We start from the raw sequence: 17,231 nt of genomic DNA on the forward strand, positions 1-17,231 counted from the left end.
CTTTTGCACTTGTTTTCTGTGCATTGATACTGATATAGTAAATAGGTAATATTGTGTGGATGATTGTATTTAAATAGGAACTAATGTGTAAAGATGATTAATGTCTGGAAAAGAGGATTGCTGAAGGTGGTATTTTGAAACCTGTCTTAAACTCACAAGAAACAATAAAATTAATGAAAATGTCAGATGAAGAAATAATTCCTTCAGTCTTTTTATTGCTATCTTTATCCTTCATCAATTCGAACTGCTGGCAAGACAGTCTCATTTCAGGTGAACGTTTTTAGACCAGAAGGGAATTAATCCTATCTGTAAATATGCTGATAATACATCCAGAGCTCACATGTTCTGTCAGAAAAGGGGAGGCTATAACACTGTTCTCTTTGAAAAGGCTTTGTCTTACTGCACATTTTGAGATGATGAGCAAGTTTTCCCTTAGACTTGCTGTGAGGCTGTTCAGAATGATAGAGGCTTGTCTCGATCATTATAGAGTCTGTTAACTGTTTGTGCTTTGCAACTGCTGCCCACCAGTTTAGAATATGTGTAGGAAGGAGGAGGAAAGAACTGAAGGAAGACTTGGAACATGTCATGTTCATAGATGAGTGACAAAATTTTCAAGGTACAGACGTCAGGCACTACATCTCATTGTCTTTCTGTGGAATTTGTGCATATCCTGCACAAGAGCTCCTTCGAGTTTCTAAAATTTGGACCATAGCTTCTTGCAGGGTTTTACCATTTTTGTAGTTACTTGGCTTAACCTAAATTTAGTAAAAAACAATTTTTCTGTGTAACTTAATGACTCATATGTTCTGTGTGTTGTTAATGTATTTCCAGTACAAGAGAGACGCATGATTTTTTAAGCTTAAAAATACCAAAAGATTCAGTTGCTCAGGTAAGCTAGTGGCCTCCACTTTATTGCCAGTTTTTAATGCTACTTTTCATATTGCTTCAAAAAACATTTTGCCAAAGTAAAGCCTAGAGTTTATTTTATGAAGTTACAACAGATAGCTGAGCTGACCTGACAGTTCACTGTTGGAAAAAAAAAAGGCACAGTTCAATAGTCTCTTCTGCAGATCTCATCCTTGTTCCGTTGATGCTGTCCTCAGTACCTAGTAATGTTATAAGGTAGATCCTTCTTGAAAGGCAAGTACGTGAAAGACAAAGTGACAGTAAATAAAGAACGTGGATTAACCAAGAGCAAATCATGCCTAACCAATGTGATTTTCTTCTGTGTTGAAAGCACTGAATTACTGACGAAAACAAAACATCAGATGTCATCAAACCTTGAGCAATGCCTTTAGTGTGAATTCTTGTAGCATTCTGACAGACGGATTAGTTAGATATAGGCTGCTTGAGTGAATAATAAAGTGAATAGAAAATATATTGGACTTGTTGGGCCTAAAGGAGTGTAAACAGCAGTACAAAGCCTAGCTGAGAACCAGTTAGTGGCATCCTCATGGACTAATATTGAGGTCAGTACTGTTCAGTGGCTTCAAATTTGAGTGATGGGAGAAAGTTTGTGGAAGATACCAAGTTCCAAGTTGGAGGAAACAGTGGAGCACAGGGCAGCTATTACAGAGGGACCAAAAGAGAGGCTGTAGAAATCTCTTCATAGAAGCCTTACAGAGTTCAACAAAGTAAATGCATAAATGGGGATAGAATAACCCCATACAACAGTACAGATTGTTCACAACCGGGCTGGCAGATAGCTTTGTAGGCAAGTTCTAATGGACAACATGTTGAACATGAGCCATCAAGTTTTGTGTCTCTGTAGTCAAGAAGACCAACTTCATCCTCAACTTCATTAACAATAGTGTAGTCAGTAGTTCAGTGGAAATGATCGTTGCAATCTAGTCAAAGTTCGTGAGACTGTACTTGGAATACTGAGTTGTCTATTTGGGCATCCCTAGTGAAAGGGAGACATTTAGTTAATGGAGAGCATTAGCAAGGAAAGAGCCACCAAGTTAATTAGAACCTGCAGCATATTACCAAATGAGGAGGTGCTGAGAGATCTGGATCTGCTCAACCTTAAGAGAGAAGGCTAAGAGAGAGACAGACTTCTCAGAAGTGCCCAGCAGAAGGATGACAAGCAATGGATGTAAGGTGGAAAACAGGAATTCTGATTCAATATAAGAAAAAAAGTCTTTACTGTGAAGGTACTGTCAAACAATGGAACAGGTTGCCCAAAGAGGCTGTAAAATCTCCATTCTTCAAGATAGCTAGCCTGCTCTAAATTGGCCAGTTTCTTATGCCCTTGGAAGCCCTTTCTGGTATAAATTATTCCATGAATATCTGATCTAGCATTAGGGCGTGCAGATACTTATAACTAAAAACTGTTCTGTCCTCCAAATAATATTGCCTTGAGTTTTCTCAAGCATGGAACATTGGAAGGACCAACTCCTGTATAGGAAGTTAATGATTCTTACTTATTTCTCTGAAGAATTAAGATTCTTCAGTTCTTCAGCTTACATGAACAGATGTTAAACTTCTTTCAACACTTACATTTTCTTTCAAGGATAATACTGGGCATTTTCTTTGTTTTTCATAACTGGTTAATACATTGGAAAGAAAATAGGATAAGAAAATGTCAGATAATGAAGATGCAAGGCTGAAAATTAAACTGGTATATCATTTGGGTAATTTTTAAGTCTTCTACAGAAATTTTGTTTCACTGATTTTTCCATTTTTGGTGACTAGGTAAATTTGTTTATGTATCCATTTAATAATTTAATGTGGCTTTGTATACTATAGTTCCTTAAAGCAGAAAGTTATGGTGAAGTTCCGTAATAAAATTTAGTCTCAGACCATCTGACAATGCTAGTTGCATTCCAAGGTACCAGCTTGAATCTGTTTTGTAACAGTTGCTTCAGGAGGTCCTTCTTATATCACATTTTTTCATGATTCAAGCCTGTCCCTATCAGTGATTTTGTGTGACTGTCCACTTTGTGGACGCATGATGTTAGACCAAGTTGGGAAGCCAGAAATTCTTGTACAAAAAACAACACCAACTCACTCACTCTGGCCTGCAGCTAGTCTCTTAATCTAAGTAGTAGTTTGTTTTTCGTTTAACCTTTTAATTTGTTTGTTTGTTTTTCTCTGAGTCTCTATAAACCTGGTAAATATTTGTATAGTTTTTCTCTTATTCTCTGGTGAATAATTTAGTCTGGAGCTGCATGGACAGAGTATAAACATATAAAATGTTCTACTCTTGAATCAATAATTGCAGAATTGTCAGTTTTCTTCCTTAAATGTCTTTTCTGGACACTGAAGCAGACTTTAAGCTAGATGGCTGCAAGTACTGTGTTGATAGTTTCAGTAATGCATTGTGATGATTTATGCTCCTGCAGAGCTCAAGTTTGAGGACTGCCTTCTTTTCCTCGAAGTACCTCTGAAGAGGAAAATAAGTTTTAGTTGATTAAATGTTGGATATTTTTATTTATGTAGAAAAAGCTTCAGAGTCAGAAGGTTGTGTGGATCAAATGGCCGTGGATGGGGAAAGAGATGAAAGCAGAACAAAGAAATGTGAAGAACCTGAAAAGCCAGAAGAAAAGAATGGCAACCAGGGGAAGAAGGATGGTAAAAACAAACAATGTAAACACAAACGAGAAAAAGAACTCTGCGAACCGGGGAAGCCTAAGACAGATGTCCAGGACAAAGATGAAATGAATAGTAAGGAGAGAGAGCCATCTGAGTACTTCTCAGACACCGTACTCATTGTACTTAATAACAAAGTAGACATGGGAATGATTGGAGTCATTGCAGAGTATGCAGCTACCAGAGCTAAGCTTAAAAGAAGCACTAACTCTCCTAGCTACTTTCTCACTGACTCCTCTACATTTGAGGTCCCTCAGAATACTTTAGTTGCCACACATAGAAGAGTTTCCTTTCAAGAAATCTCTTTAATTTCTTTTTTTACAATGGAAATACAGGCTGTCTCTATAACAAGTTGGCGTTCTTGCTAAGGGAAGCCTTCAAGAGGCATAAACTTACCTCCTAGAATTAAACAGAACTATACCTTCAGTATAAATACTTGTGCTGAGAGGAAGACAGGAAGGAACAATATTCTTTTCCCCCCACCTTTTTTTTGCCTATCTTCGGTGTGTCTTGCATCTGAGGGTAAAGGTTGGTTTCAAAGGGATTTCTCTGAAGTGCTGTGTATCTGTATCTAGCCTTTTCTGATGCTGACATAAGCCATCACCTAAGAATTACTGAATGACCTGTCTTGTTTTTAAGTGCCAGTGTTTTCTTTTGTGGAGAGCCAGAGTTTTCTGCATGTGATGCTCAGAGGAATGCATATGGATTCTGTAGCAAAAGTAACCACTACAGACAGCTCTCTCTTGAGAAGGTGGAGATAAAAGTAGGGTCGTCACAGCTCCTCACGTAGGCACCAAGAACATGCATTCAGGGTGAATAGAAACAGGACAGGACTTCAAAAGAAAAAAGACAGGCAGAGGGCAAAGGTTACCCAGTCGATCTTCCCCTAGCACTGCCTTATCTTTGTGGTGTGTATTCATCAGCTCTCTGGTTCCAGCTGCTACATGGCTACAAAGGAAGGGCTTTGCCTATCGTTGTAGGCACAAAGAAGCCTTCCTTCCCTTTCAGCCAGCTATACAGGAACTGAAAGAGATGGATGGAGATGCCAAGAGTGGACCTAGTGTAGTCCAAGGATACTTTTCAAAATGGCTTCAGGATAGCACTGGTGCTTCATAGAATAGTAATGGAGTGGGAAATACTTACAGTTACTTGACTCAGGTGCAAATCAGTACTAGCAGAAGTTAACAGAGCACAGCAGACAGTATAAATGTGTTCTAACTGCTTGATGTACTTCGAGCATATCGCAAAGCCTCCATCTGCATCCCCTACAAACTCTACTGCCTAGTAGCAGACCTAGATTGTAAAAAATTTTTGAGGACATAGAATCAGAGCAATGTTCCCTTTTGCTTACTACCTTTTGAGTGATGCAAAACAATTACTGGTCATCTGTGTTTGCCTCAGAACTTGTCAATTACTCTTCCAGGCCCACTGGGTTAAAAGTCTAGATTCCTTCAAAAAGCAGAAGAAAAGGTATTTTATAAGCATAATTTTATTTCAAATAAAGCTACCCCATCTAGATGAATTATTTCATCTACTCCTTAGTACATACAGCTCTCTAGTGTATGATATGTCTGGGACTTTTCCCAAGCATTGTGTGTAATAACAGAGTCTTAAAAGCCACTAATGGATGTGGGGCTGGTTTCACCCAGATGGTATTGGCTGCTTTCCACACAGGCCTGCTGGATACTGAATGATTTAAGTAAGCTGCAATTGCAAAACAAACCTTCCTGCAAAGCCTTAAGTATTCTGTGTAAACAAAAGTGGACGGGAGGGTAGGGGGAGGGATGTCTTTATTTAAATTTCTCAGCTCCCATAATTCATATTGCCCAGGGGCTAATTCACTTCAAAAGAAATTTGTTTTGTCTAGAAGTCGATCCAATAAAAAATGTGATGATTCTATTTATAAGAATACATTTTTAATCCTGAGGGATAGCCATTCCATGTTCCGTATCATATTTGGTACTGCCTAAGTTTAGCTGACCTCGGCAAGGGGGTAAATTTCACCTACCAGGATTAAAGGCAAATCTTGTTTTTTAAAAGCATCATGGTAAAAGAATGCACAGCTGGGCAGATGATTTGAATGGCAGATTTCAGCTCGGCTGGAGAGGCAACATGCTGCTTGTTTAGTGTAATCTCTTGGCCTATCTAAGTATCTGTAGACAACTGTATTAAATAATCTGCTACACAGTATAAACAGAAAACTTGTTCAGCTCCACCTGATCCAGTGAGTTTACCTCTCCACAGACCATTGTACTTCTGGGCTCCTTTTCTTCTGCCGCTCATACCTGGGTGAATCTAAGTAAATTGAACTGCAGTTAAGAATTTTTTTCAGTTAGATGCAGGTCTGACTGGAGAATCTGGCCCTGGCACATGATGCCATATTTTACTGGGTATGTACTGTTGCCTCTGCACTTACTGGTGTGTCATCATCAAAGCAAGGATCAACACATCATTGTATTCTTTTCTCATTCTTGATTTTTTTTCTTTTCAAGTAAATACCTTCTGTGAACCTGAACCAACAGGATTGATTCCAGGAGTATGCATTCAGAACCTGGTGAAGATTTTTGCAAACAAGTCTAAGCCAGCAGTAGATAGGATGAATATTACTTTTTATGAAGGCCAGATCACAGCCTTTCTTGGTCACAATGGAGCAGGAAAGACAACCACCATGTAAGTCTACATTTCAAAGCAGCAAATCCCTTGCAGTACTTTGAGTCCTGAGGCGCAGCCTTCCCTTTTCACTCTTCCCTTGTCTCACCACCCCTGCAGTAGACTGACACACAGCATCAAGTTTTTCCCAGAGAGGAAAATGCTGCTCCTAGACAAAGAGGAGGTATTTTGGACTAGCCAAAGCACTGAGGGGAAGGCGAGTGAGTGAGCGACAAAAGCTAGTGAAATTGTAGAAAGTAAGAAGCAGTTATTTCCCCCAACATTCATTTTGCATGTCCAAACTCCCAGTAGGTGAAAATGGAGGAAGATCTTCTGACTGATAAAGCTGAGGATTTGAAAGCTGCTACAGTTTGCACATTTCTGGTTTTTCTGTCTGACTTTGTCAGTCATGTTTTTTTAAATGGTTTATAAATTCAGATCCTCTTTATACAAAAATGTACATGCAAAATTACATCCAGATTAAAATATTCCTTTAGTTCTAGAACCCTGGAGTCCCAAGAAGCCAGTCTTCAGGACTGCTGTATTTGGTAAAATAGGATTCATTGGTGAACAAAACATTTAATCAGTCTGTGATGAATTCACCAAACGTTGAAAGAATTGAAGTGCTTCAGTACCATGCTCTCTAGTTTTTTAATTTAAAAAGACTTATTTCAAATGCACTGTAAATTGCCTTCAAAATGTTCTAAATGTTTTGTAAACATTTTTTTTATTCTCTTGATTAAAACAAAAATGTTTTTTGCATTGAAATTTTGGGAACCAAAAAAAATCCATTACACCATCCATTTGCAACCTAATCTTCTGCCCCAGTCTGTTTCACAAAAAATAAGGGTGTAGGGCGTGTGCCAATCAGCATGGCTAGAGACCTTAAAATATAACTGCTGCTACTGGGCTTCATTTTAGACCCATTTGTGCACAGGAGTAGTGTAACATGCTTAGTAAATTACTCTGAAACAGAACCATACAGTCTAGTTTATCAGAAGTTTAACGCATTAGCAGATCCGGAACATTCTCATCACAGTAGGGCGAGAGTATGTATATGTATGCTTTTCCATTAGAGTTTTCTTCTAAGCCCATAATAAGAAGTCATCACGCTCCATCTAGTGGAATCATGGAAGATGTCTTCCTTACCTGGACAGAAGGATGAGTGAGTGGGCATTTCCTTTTTTGTTTTTTTTCTCCCAGGTCGATAGTGACAGGCCTCTTCCCACCTACTTCTGGAACTGTGCTGATTGGTGGCCTGGATATTCAAACTCACATGGATTCCATTCGACAAAAACTGGGCATGTGCCCTCAGCACAACATCCTGTTTAATCAGTACGTATCATTTCATTCTAGTTTTCAGAGTTAAGGTGTATGAGTGGCTTATCACCACAGCCTGTATGGTTTCTCTTGCTGTGCTGATAGTAGGTGTATCTCAGAGGTACTAACTCTTAACACACCTGTGAGATAGCTATTGTTGGTCCGCAGTAGAATTCTATTGCATCATTTAGCTGGGAACAAAGAAGGCTGCAAAGATGACTGTTCTTCGTATTGTTTTATGCTGTAGTGTGGATTGGCAGGAGTTCAGCTTGGTGATTCATGCACTATACTTTAGGACACTTTTTTTTTTCCCTGAAGGACAAAGGTCTGGACTAAGAGGGCAACAGCAGGATATTTTTATGCCCATTTTGCACTACCACCCAACAATTGGCTATCTGATGATTTGCAGCCTCACTGCCATCAGTTTCTGGTCATCCCAGCAGCAGCCTTTCTTCCTCAATACTGCTGTCCGTGTTAGCTTACATTTTATTATGGTATATGGGTAGCTTGATGCCTGCTATGCCTGTTCCTCTGGTAGCAGTTTCTATTTTGAAAAGACAGAGGAAGGTCCTATGACACTAGGTGAAGTGTGTTGATACTAAACAATATCTGTGATTCAGATATGGGGCAAAGCAGCCTCTCCTTCTTCAGCAAAATCTATCTATAGCTATTTTTTTGTTGTTTGGAAAAAAATCTGCTGATTTGTTTAAAGTACCTTGGTGCTTTTCTGTCTGATTTCACAGCCTTACTGTAGCAGAGCACATCTTGTTTTACTCCCAACTGAAAGGAAGATCCAGGGATGAAGCTGAGCAAGAATTGGAAACGATGCTAGAAGACATGGGCCTCACTCATAAAAGGAATGAAGAGGCTCAGAATTTGTCAGGTGCCCACCAGATTTTTTGAAGTTTCTTTTTCTGCTGTTTTTTTCTTGTCTTTAAGTGGTGAACTCAAGTATTGAATTCCATAGTTAAGGCTGCATTTTGCCACATCCCTGTGCACTATGGTGGTCTTCACTTTCAAAGAAATTGCTTAATGGAAATACACAAATAGCAAAGCTGACACTACCTTTCCTTAAAGTTTCTGCTTCTAAAAATTTGACATTCAAATATATTTAAAATTGTTCTATTTAAACAAATATATCAAAAATATATCTATCAGTGTAAGAAAAAAAAATACAAATACGAAATATAAACAGCAAAATCAATGTCTGCTATTTCAAGGCAAATTAAATATTATGCCACCATAGAATCACCAAGGTTGGAAAAGACCTCCAAGATTATCTAGTCCAACCATCCACCTACCACCACTATTTCCCCACTAAACCATGTCCCTTAATGTCCCATCTAAACGTTTCTTGAACGCAGGTAATTGGTCCCCTGATCCCCTGCTTGGGTCAGTACAAATAATGCAGAATACTCCTTTAATTCTAGAAATAGAAGTGCAAGTAGTATATCTGAATATACTTAATTCCAGATTCAAAAGCTGAATTGAATAAACAGCCAGGAACTCTTATACTACTTTGTCCAGTTTGCCACTTTAAAAGTTGGCCAGTTTCACATGAAAAATCTCAGATCTTCATCCTTTTGCTTTAGAAAATGTCATGCTGAAGAGATAAATTCCATTTAAAAAGCTGCTTTGTACTTCACAATAAAAATGTAACCATTGATTCAGCTTTGTAGAAGCATTTCTTTTTCAGGATGGATTTTGTTTTATTTGTACCAATTTGTCCCAGCTCTGAGAAGCTCTGGAAGTTACATCCCTACCTCCTGCATAGTTCATTTCAGATTCCTGAATGTCCTCTTGTAGGTGGAATGCAAAGGAAACTGTCTGTTGCCATTGCTTTTGTTGGTGAAGCAAAAGTGGTGGTGTTGGATGAGCCCACTTCTGGAGTTGATCCATATTCTAGGCGATCTATCTGGGATCTTCTGCTGAAGTACCGTTCAGGTAAGAGGTTTGAGTGAGTGAACTGAGTTTTTAAGAACCTGTTACAGACTCTGTACAGATACAGTGCCTGCTTTTTAAAACATGTTAGTGAAAGGCATACATGCTAATAGGGTTTTTTGAGCAGACAACTGTGGTTGTTGTGAATTGTGAGTACAAGCTGGGTACAGAAAAAGACCTGCATTAATTGCCAAAAATTATGCGCTATTTTGAGTTCCTGAAAGAGTCCTTGTTCCTTTAAGGCAGAACCATCATCCTCTCAACCCATCACATGGATGAGGCAGACATCCTTGGAGACAGGGTAGCCATCATATCCCAAGGGAAACTGTTCTGCTCAGGCTCTCCTGTATTCCTCAAGAACTGCTTTGGATCTGGCTTCTACCTCACCCTTGTTCGCAAGGTGAAGAACACCAGAACTGGAAGGAATGTAGTAAGTATGCTCTTTCCTCCTTGCACGTGTAATCTGAAACATTCATGTTCGTGCCCTGCACCAAAGTAGAAAGGAATCAAGTGCTACTTCAGGCTGTAAAACTGAGTCCAGAATAAAGGAAGCAATGACAGAGTTTGGTAATACCTCATGAAATTATATGTCTGCATGAAAATATCTTTAATAATATTATCTGATTTTATGAATATAAATTCAGCAGGGCAAGCTCAGTGGACATGAAGCCTTCAGTGGTCTATAGTTCACTTTCTTCAGTTATGCATACTAGAGCATTAGCCTGTCAAGTTGCCTCTGTGTATATACTGGTCTTTCTGCCTGAAGTATACTGGTTGTAAACATAGTGTTCTGTTGAAAGTAGCTCAAATACCAGGCAAGTAGAAATTAAATTCTACTTATAGAACGTACTCAATATGATCTTTATACTTATGGCCACTGTTCTTTGCATTTCCTCAGACATTTGCATGTTATTTAAAACTGATGGACACAACTTGTGCAGTAGGATTTATGTTTTCTGTGTTGCTGAATTCAGTTCTCGAATGACTTTCAGTGCAGTGTTCCAGATGACATACTTTTCACTGATTCAAACTGGTGAGCCCTTACATCTTATTTGCCCGTATCTGAAGCACTTCCATTTTTCCTTCTGTTGCTTCTCCATGCTAGTCACTTTGTAGCTGTGGATCTCAGTGCTCCTGCTCCTGTTCCGGCTGCGCACACAACAATGAAGAAGGAACTCAAGAACAGGAGCTAGGTGGTAAGTTGTGGGATGGTTTAGCATTCTGGCACGTGGCAATGTCTCCTGCTGTGCTGCAGTCTCACCCCCGCAGATCGTTGCTGCTGAGGTGCACTTTTCCAGCACTTGTCTAACATTTGTATTTAATTGTAAAAGTCAGTAAGGTTTTTTTATGCTTTTGCATACCATTGTCCCTTTTTGGGAGAGATTATATAGTGTCAGACACAGCTGCTGAACTGAAAGTTTGTGTGCTTTGAAAGTATAGACTGAATTTAAAACAACTCTGCACCAAATATGTTTTGTTTGACAGTGAAAACTGAAGCATGTCTAGAGCAAAGAAAAGTGGTTTTCTCAGACAAAGTCAGTTTCACCTTTTTATGTCAAAGAAATTAAGTAGATATTCCTGAAGGTCTTGTGTTTTACTACAGACCTGAAGTAGTTCCCAGTACATCATTCTCAAACCATAATTAGGAACATGGTCCAGTCAATCTACAGAATTAACTGAGTTACCTTAAAGCTACATCATAGAACGATTTGGGGTTTTTTGTATAGTACAAGCAACGGCTTCTGAAATCGTGCTATGCGTGATTATATATACATCCTTGGAACACTGTTTTGACTTTTCACAGGAGATTTGAATGAACTAGCAGAAGTAATTCATCATCATATCCCAGAAGCAAAATTAATTGAAAATATTGGTCAGGAACTTGTTTACCTTTTGCCCAATAAACACTTTAAACAGCGATCTTATGCCAGTCTCTTCAGAGAACTGGAGGAAACACTGGATGACCTGGGACTTAGCAGTTTTGGAGTTTCAGATACACCACTTGAAGAGGTAACAGATTAAAACATTTGCTGATCTTACTGTGAGTTCCCCAAACGTTTTCTGACACTGTTCCTGTTCTTTAACAAGTACTAATTCCTAAATATCCTTCAAAACCTGTCACGTGTGCTGTAGTACACTCAGAAAGTCATTAGAATAGGCATAAGGAAAGGATCCAGGCCTGACTGTACATTAGCCTTGTGGAGCGTAGCTCATTAGCCTGAAATCTCTTTCTTTGGATCTAAGTTGTTCACTTCTTTATTTTCTGATACATTTCATGAGAGATCTCTGATTGTGTAATAAGCAATACTGAAAAGGTACCAAGTTTTTTTTTATGGCACATATGGTATATTGTGTTTCAGAGATCAGGTTAATGTTCTGTTCCTAACCAGATGTATCTGTCTGTGGCAGGTTTTCCTAAAGGTCACAGCAGAAGCTGACCCTGAAGTGCAAAAAGCAGGTATAAATCCATGCATCAGTATTTAATAAATTTTCTTGTGGTTGGTCTGTATTCTAAGTACCAAGTATTAAGAAATTCTCACCAAAATGCATTTGGTCAAAGAACACCTGTTTTTAGGTCTTGACATGATGTATGAGAAAGCAGATGAAGTTAGCAGAAATACTTTTATTTTTATTGGATGAAGTCCTTAGCTATGCAAGTAAAAATGTAAGATCCAGCCCCCAGATATCAATTGTTTTTATAAGAAATGTTTTGGTGACCATTAGTCCATTAAAAACATACAGGATTAACTAGTTAATCCGGCCGAGTAAGAGTGTTAACCTGTATGATGATGCTGGGTACAGCTGCACTGCAACAACTGTAATTAAAGCAATCTGCTGATGTGATATATACATTTGTTAAAATCTGGAGCTCAATGAAGTGTTTGTGTTTGCATATATGGAAGTAATCATCTTCTCTGTAACTTTTCATCTGGATAACTCCTATTATTAAGTGCATTTCTTAATGTAGGAGACACTCCAGAAAATGATTCAACTCCTGGCAAAATTTCTACTGAGAACAAAACAGCTGAACAGACTCCAGTGGAAACCAATGACACTTCTCAAATGCCAGGCATAGCAGGAGATCAAAATGAAGGCAAAGGGTCCCTGCAGTATAAAGGTTTTCAACTTGTGCGTCAGCAGTTCAAAGCACTGTTCATCAAACGTTTCCACCATGCCTCCCGCAGCTACAAGGACTTCCTAACACAGGTATTGTCTCACTGTTGGTGTCCTTGACTATTTTCTCACAGTGTTCTTAACACTGCCTTTCCCAGCACAGAGGTGCTGTAAGTAGTCCATAGCTGTTCTGAATTATGGTTCCAGCTGTTCTGCCTCTCACTGTTTTTCTTTATGCCTGTAATCTGTAATCCTTACCAAGTACATGATTTAATCACTATCAACCCAGCATACAGTTCTTTGACAACCAGAGTCTTAACTGAAATTGTTGGAAATGAGATAGTTGGTGGATGGTAGCTAAACCAAATCCTGCTGTCCTGTCTTCATTTATGTGTGAGTTGTATACTGTGTCACTCTACAGCGTATGTCTGAGTGTGATGTTTTCATGTCCCCTGCAGATTGTCCTGCCTGCTACTTTTGTGTTGCTGTCTTTAGTGCTTACAGTCATTATTCCTCCATTTGGAGAATATCCTGCCTTAACCTTAGACCCTTGGATCTATGGACAACAGTTTACTTTCTTCAGGTATGAAGAATCAATGAGTAAATATACTGTAAATCTGTCATATGCACTCACTAGCATTTAGGATCACGAGGCTCTATCTTATTAGGCTATCCTCATTCTGTGTAGTACAAGAAAGGAGGAATTCCGCAGCAAATCTCAAATAGCATGAAACTGGTGCAAGTGCGGAACAGCTGCTAGTATATCTAACCAGCAGGACTCAGTTATTATATGTGTTTTGTATTCTCCTTTTCCTACCTGAGTTCATGACTTCAGCACATAAGAAGTTAGGTATCCTAACGGGACATCCAGTACAGTAAGAAATTTGACTGTTCCTCATATGCTATTGAACTACTCCTTTATTCATTATCTTATATTACGAAGAACAAGATTCAAACTTATCTTTTGACCTATGGTAGGATTATTTATAATCAGTACGTATTTGAGTACAGCTTTGAAAACAAGATGAAAGCAGAGAATCTTAGGTTTTGTAATGCTGGTGCTTACCTGTTTCAGCCTATGCTCCATGATGCTAGATGATTCTGAAATATTGCTGTCTTTCACCAATTGCTTATGTATATTCTAGTTCAAATATTTTAACTATTTCCAATGGAGAAAGTCTCATCTTCTTCCCTTAGCAATGAGCGTCCTGGCAGTGAGCAGATGGTCTCCCTCACTAATGCTTTCTTAAATAAACCTGGATTTGGAAATCGCTGCTTGAAGAATCAGTCTTTTTTGTAAGTTACCAGCTAATATCTATTGAAATAGACGAGTAGGATATCACCAGTAGTGCTGGAGTAGTGGAAAAAGAATTAGTTGGCTTGACATTTTGCTAGAGCCAATGCTTCAGATTTGTTCTAGGCAAGAATATCTGGTATTGGGTCAAAAATAACAAACAGCAAGAAAATATTTCCTCTGGGTTAAAAGTCAGTCACAGTGCTACATGTGAATAACTGGAAGCTCTTGTGGCCTTGTATTAGGAGCAACTTTGAAATGTGTGAGTAAGAGACTGGAATCAAGCCCAAATCTTCACAGCTTCCCTGGCATTTTCCACATTTAAGTGCCTTCAGATTCCTCTTGTTTCCAGTGATGTTTGGAAACAACATCTTCAGCAGTTGCTTGGATAGTGAAGTACTAATAGGGCAGTCTTTGTGATTCAGAGTTTTTTTTCACTCTGAATTGAGAATTGCATCAGTAGATCTCTTTATTTAATGTTAAATTTATATTAAGGCCTATGTGCCCTGATTTGAAGTATCACTGTGACACTCTTCTTTGCCATTCATTTTCTCCTACCTTTCTCTCAGCCCTGATATCAGCAGCTTGATTTTTATGGCTATTTTCTCTTCTTTTTGTACAGAACAAGCCAGGAGGAGACATTAAAAAAAAAAAAAAAAAGAGGGAGAGAGAAAAGATACTGCACGAGTAAGGAGAAAAGAGAAAGATACCTCCTTGCACAGGTGTCTCCTCACTGATTTTTCTGTGTACTAATTCATCAGACAGTTTCTTTGTTTCTTCAGTTTCCCATCTGTAACCTGAAGGCATTAAATTTGGCAGAAGTTTGGAGGGAGATTGTACTTATGTTTATCAAGGACTAGAAAGTGATGTTATTATTCATAAGTCACTAGACAAGATCTGAAGGTGTCTAGTGAAAACACTGTGATTTTTGTAGATTTTTCAGCTCTTAAAGTTCATCTCTTAAAGTACAAGTAAAAGACTCTTCCTCTATGCAGGAACTACCCATGCAACAATATGCCTACTGCCTGGAATATACCTGCTGTTCATCCTAACCTCAGCAGCCTCCTGCTGAGTCAGAAGTGGAGCTCTGAGAATCCTTCACCTTCCTGCAAGTGCAGCACTCACAAGAAACTCACTATGCTGCCAGAATGCCCTCCAGGAGCTGGAGGCCTCCCACCACCTCAGGTAGTGTCCCTGTGCTATCAGTACTTTTAGAAAAGTTTCGCAGTAAGTGGTAGAAAAGGGATTAGTGTTAAGTATCTTGCCATGGAAATATACGTGGAAAGAACTGAGTATGGTTTTTAAGGGAGCAGGAACAGTTAGAGGTATGAGCTTGCACATAAAAATCGTATGAGATATGATGACTATTTTCATTCAACTTGCAAGCATTTCATTCAGAAGAACATCACAAAAATATTAACGATCAATCAAATATTAAAAAAAAAAAAAATCTTAATTCTTGCCCCAAAAGAACAATTGTATTTAAGTGATTCTGTTTCCTCAAGAGATGGAAAGAGAGAAGGGAGGGAGGGAGGAAGGAAAAATGTCATAATTTGGAAAACTATGGAGTGGAGTCATCTTATTTACAAGAAAATGAAGAAAATGTATGCTAAGTCAATCCCATTTTTTTTACATGTATTTTAATTCTTTTTCTAGAACGAAACTAGTAAGCAAGGTGAAATTAATTTTGTGTGCATGTACATGTAGTACTTTAGTAACCATTGATCCTATAGAGACGATAGCTGCATTCCTACCTGTTCCTATCAATGAATAAACTTAGTAACATCCTTTATAAAATGTACTTGAAGAGCATGTAAAATTGTTTGATGAACAAAGGAGAATTATAGTCAGTTGTTTGCATTTTCTACGTATTTTTCCAATAACTTAAAGAAAACAAAACTGCAACCAGTCTCATAGCTCACTGTGCAAATTGTTCAGCTTTAATGTTCATGTTTGCCGGGTTTGCACACATTGGCAAAATGACTTACTAAATAGAGCTTTTTGTACTAATGGCACCAGGATAATCAGTTTCTGAATCCAAGTCTTTGGTGTGTTGTATTAAAAGAATCAAAGTTTGTTTTTGTTTCACTATCGCTATTCACAAAATAATAAAGCAAAGTTTCAAATTCCTGTAGAATTCTTCTGTGTGGAGAGAGAGAGAGAGAGAGGAAAAAAAAAAGAATAAAGTAGTTACATCATGATCTTATTAGTAGCATCCAAGGGTATTTCATATTTCCAAGTAATCTTAAAGTTGAATTTTGCTAATTGCATATTGAATTCTGGTATGTGAGAAGATAATTTAACATTTCTAATGCAAATAGGATGCAAAATAGGTGGTGGTGGGGATCCTAGTCCTCGACGGGGCATGTATTATTTTAATAACATATTATCCCAATCATTTTGCAAGATACAATCATTTTGTATAACGTGTCATGAAGATACATTTCATATTTAAGTCTTTTCTAGGAAGCAGTTGTATACAAATAATTGTGAAGTAGGTCTAAACATGACTACCACATTTGATGAAGGCACTATGAGTGTGCTACCAATCTTCCTGTTAGCTACCTAGAGTCAGACAGATCTGTAATGCAAATTTCTGTGTAATCCAGTGCTGTCACTTTCTGGACAAAGATGTCCATAGAGAAGTTCCCACAGAAAGTGGGAATATCATTTTCAGATTGCATTGTTTGTGCTCTAAAATTGTTATAAGCATTTTCTGCTCTGGGAAGAAATCAATGTGTTTGAAGTTAATGGATGATGTAATTGCAAAAAAAAAAAAATTCATTCAAAGTATGTAATGTGCTGGTGAAGCTGAGTAGATTTCTGACTTTCATATTCTCATTTCAACTTGCTACATTGTAGGAAACAATGAACTACCTTATTTTCACTAGGCCTTCAATGTTTTTGATAAAGCTCCTTCTTTCACAGTGAAGAGAAAGATTTGAGCAACCTTGGCCTTTGTTGCAAGTAACTCAGGCCAAGTTTCAGAATGAATTGCGTCAGTTTTGTGTCAGGCATTGAAAATTTCTGTGATATTTTGGTCTCTGTATGGACTTTTGGGATAGAAAATGTGTTGACCCACTCTGGTTTCAGTGATACTGTGAAACTGAACAATTCCTGTGTTATAAAGACTTTTATGGTTTTACTGACGAACAACAGGTTTAGAGACTTCAAAGCTTCATGTGGCTGAATGGGTTTTCTCTTTCTTCTAGAGAGTGCAGCACAGCACAGAAATACTTCAAGATCTGACTCACAGAAACATCTCGGATTTTCTGGTGAAAACATATCCCGTTTTGATAAAAGGGAGGTAGGCATGAACTGC

At 38.3% G+C, this 17,231-nt stretch overlaps 1 protein-coding gene across 4 annotated transcripts in view; it reads left to right on the forward strand.

Annotated features, from left to right (window-relative positions):
* The window catches only part of ABCA4 (ATP binding cassette subfamily A member 4), a 72,230-nt gene that overhangs the window by 36,169 nt on the left and 18,830 nt on the right, over positions 1-17,231 (forward strand). For 3 of the 4 annotated variants that reach the window (XM_042819927.1, XM_042819929.1, XM_042819930.1), the window contains 14 exons: positions 3,442-3,666; positions 6,084-6,261; positions 7,444-7,575; positions 8,304-8,443; positions 9,367-9,504; positions 9,744-9,931; positions 10,607-10,697; positions 11,306-11,511; positions 11,911-11,959; positions 12,470-12,708; positions 13,074-13,198; positions 13,813-13,911; positions 14,905-15,094; positions 17,122-17,216. In XM_042819927.1, coding sequence (XP_042675861.1) covers positions 3,442-3,666; positions 6,084-6,261; positions 7,444-7,575; positions 8,304-8,443; positions 9,367-9,504; positions 9,744-9,931; positions 10,607-10,697; positions 11,306-11,511; positions 11,911-11,959; positions 12,470-12,708; positions 13,074-13,198; positions 13,813-13,911; positions 14,905-15,094; positions 17,122-17,216 — 2,095 coding nt within the window. The remainder of the gene's footprint in view (positions 1-3,441; positions 3,667-6,083; positions 6,262-7,443; positions 7,576-8,303; positions 8,444-9,366; positions 9,505-9,743; positions 9,932-10,606; positions 10,698-11,305; positions 11,512-11,910; positions 11,960-12,469; positions 12,709-13,073; positions 13,199-13,812; positions 13,912-14,904; positions 15,095-17,121; positions 17,217-17,231) is intronic. The other variant, XM_042819928.1, reaches the window with a different exon arrangement.

Source organism: Centrocercus urophasianus, unplaced genomic scaffold (genome assembly GCF_019232065.1).
Source record: "Centrocercus urophasianus isolate 14NV4802_14NV808 unplaced genomic scaffold, USGS_Curo_1.0 seq_18, whole genome shotgun sequence".
NCBI classification, from domain to species: domain Eukaryota; kingdom Metazoa; phylum Chordata; class Aves; order Galliformes; family Phasianidae; genus Centrocercus; species Centrocercus urophasianus.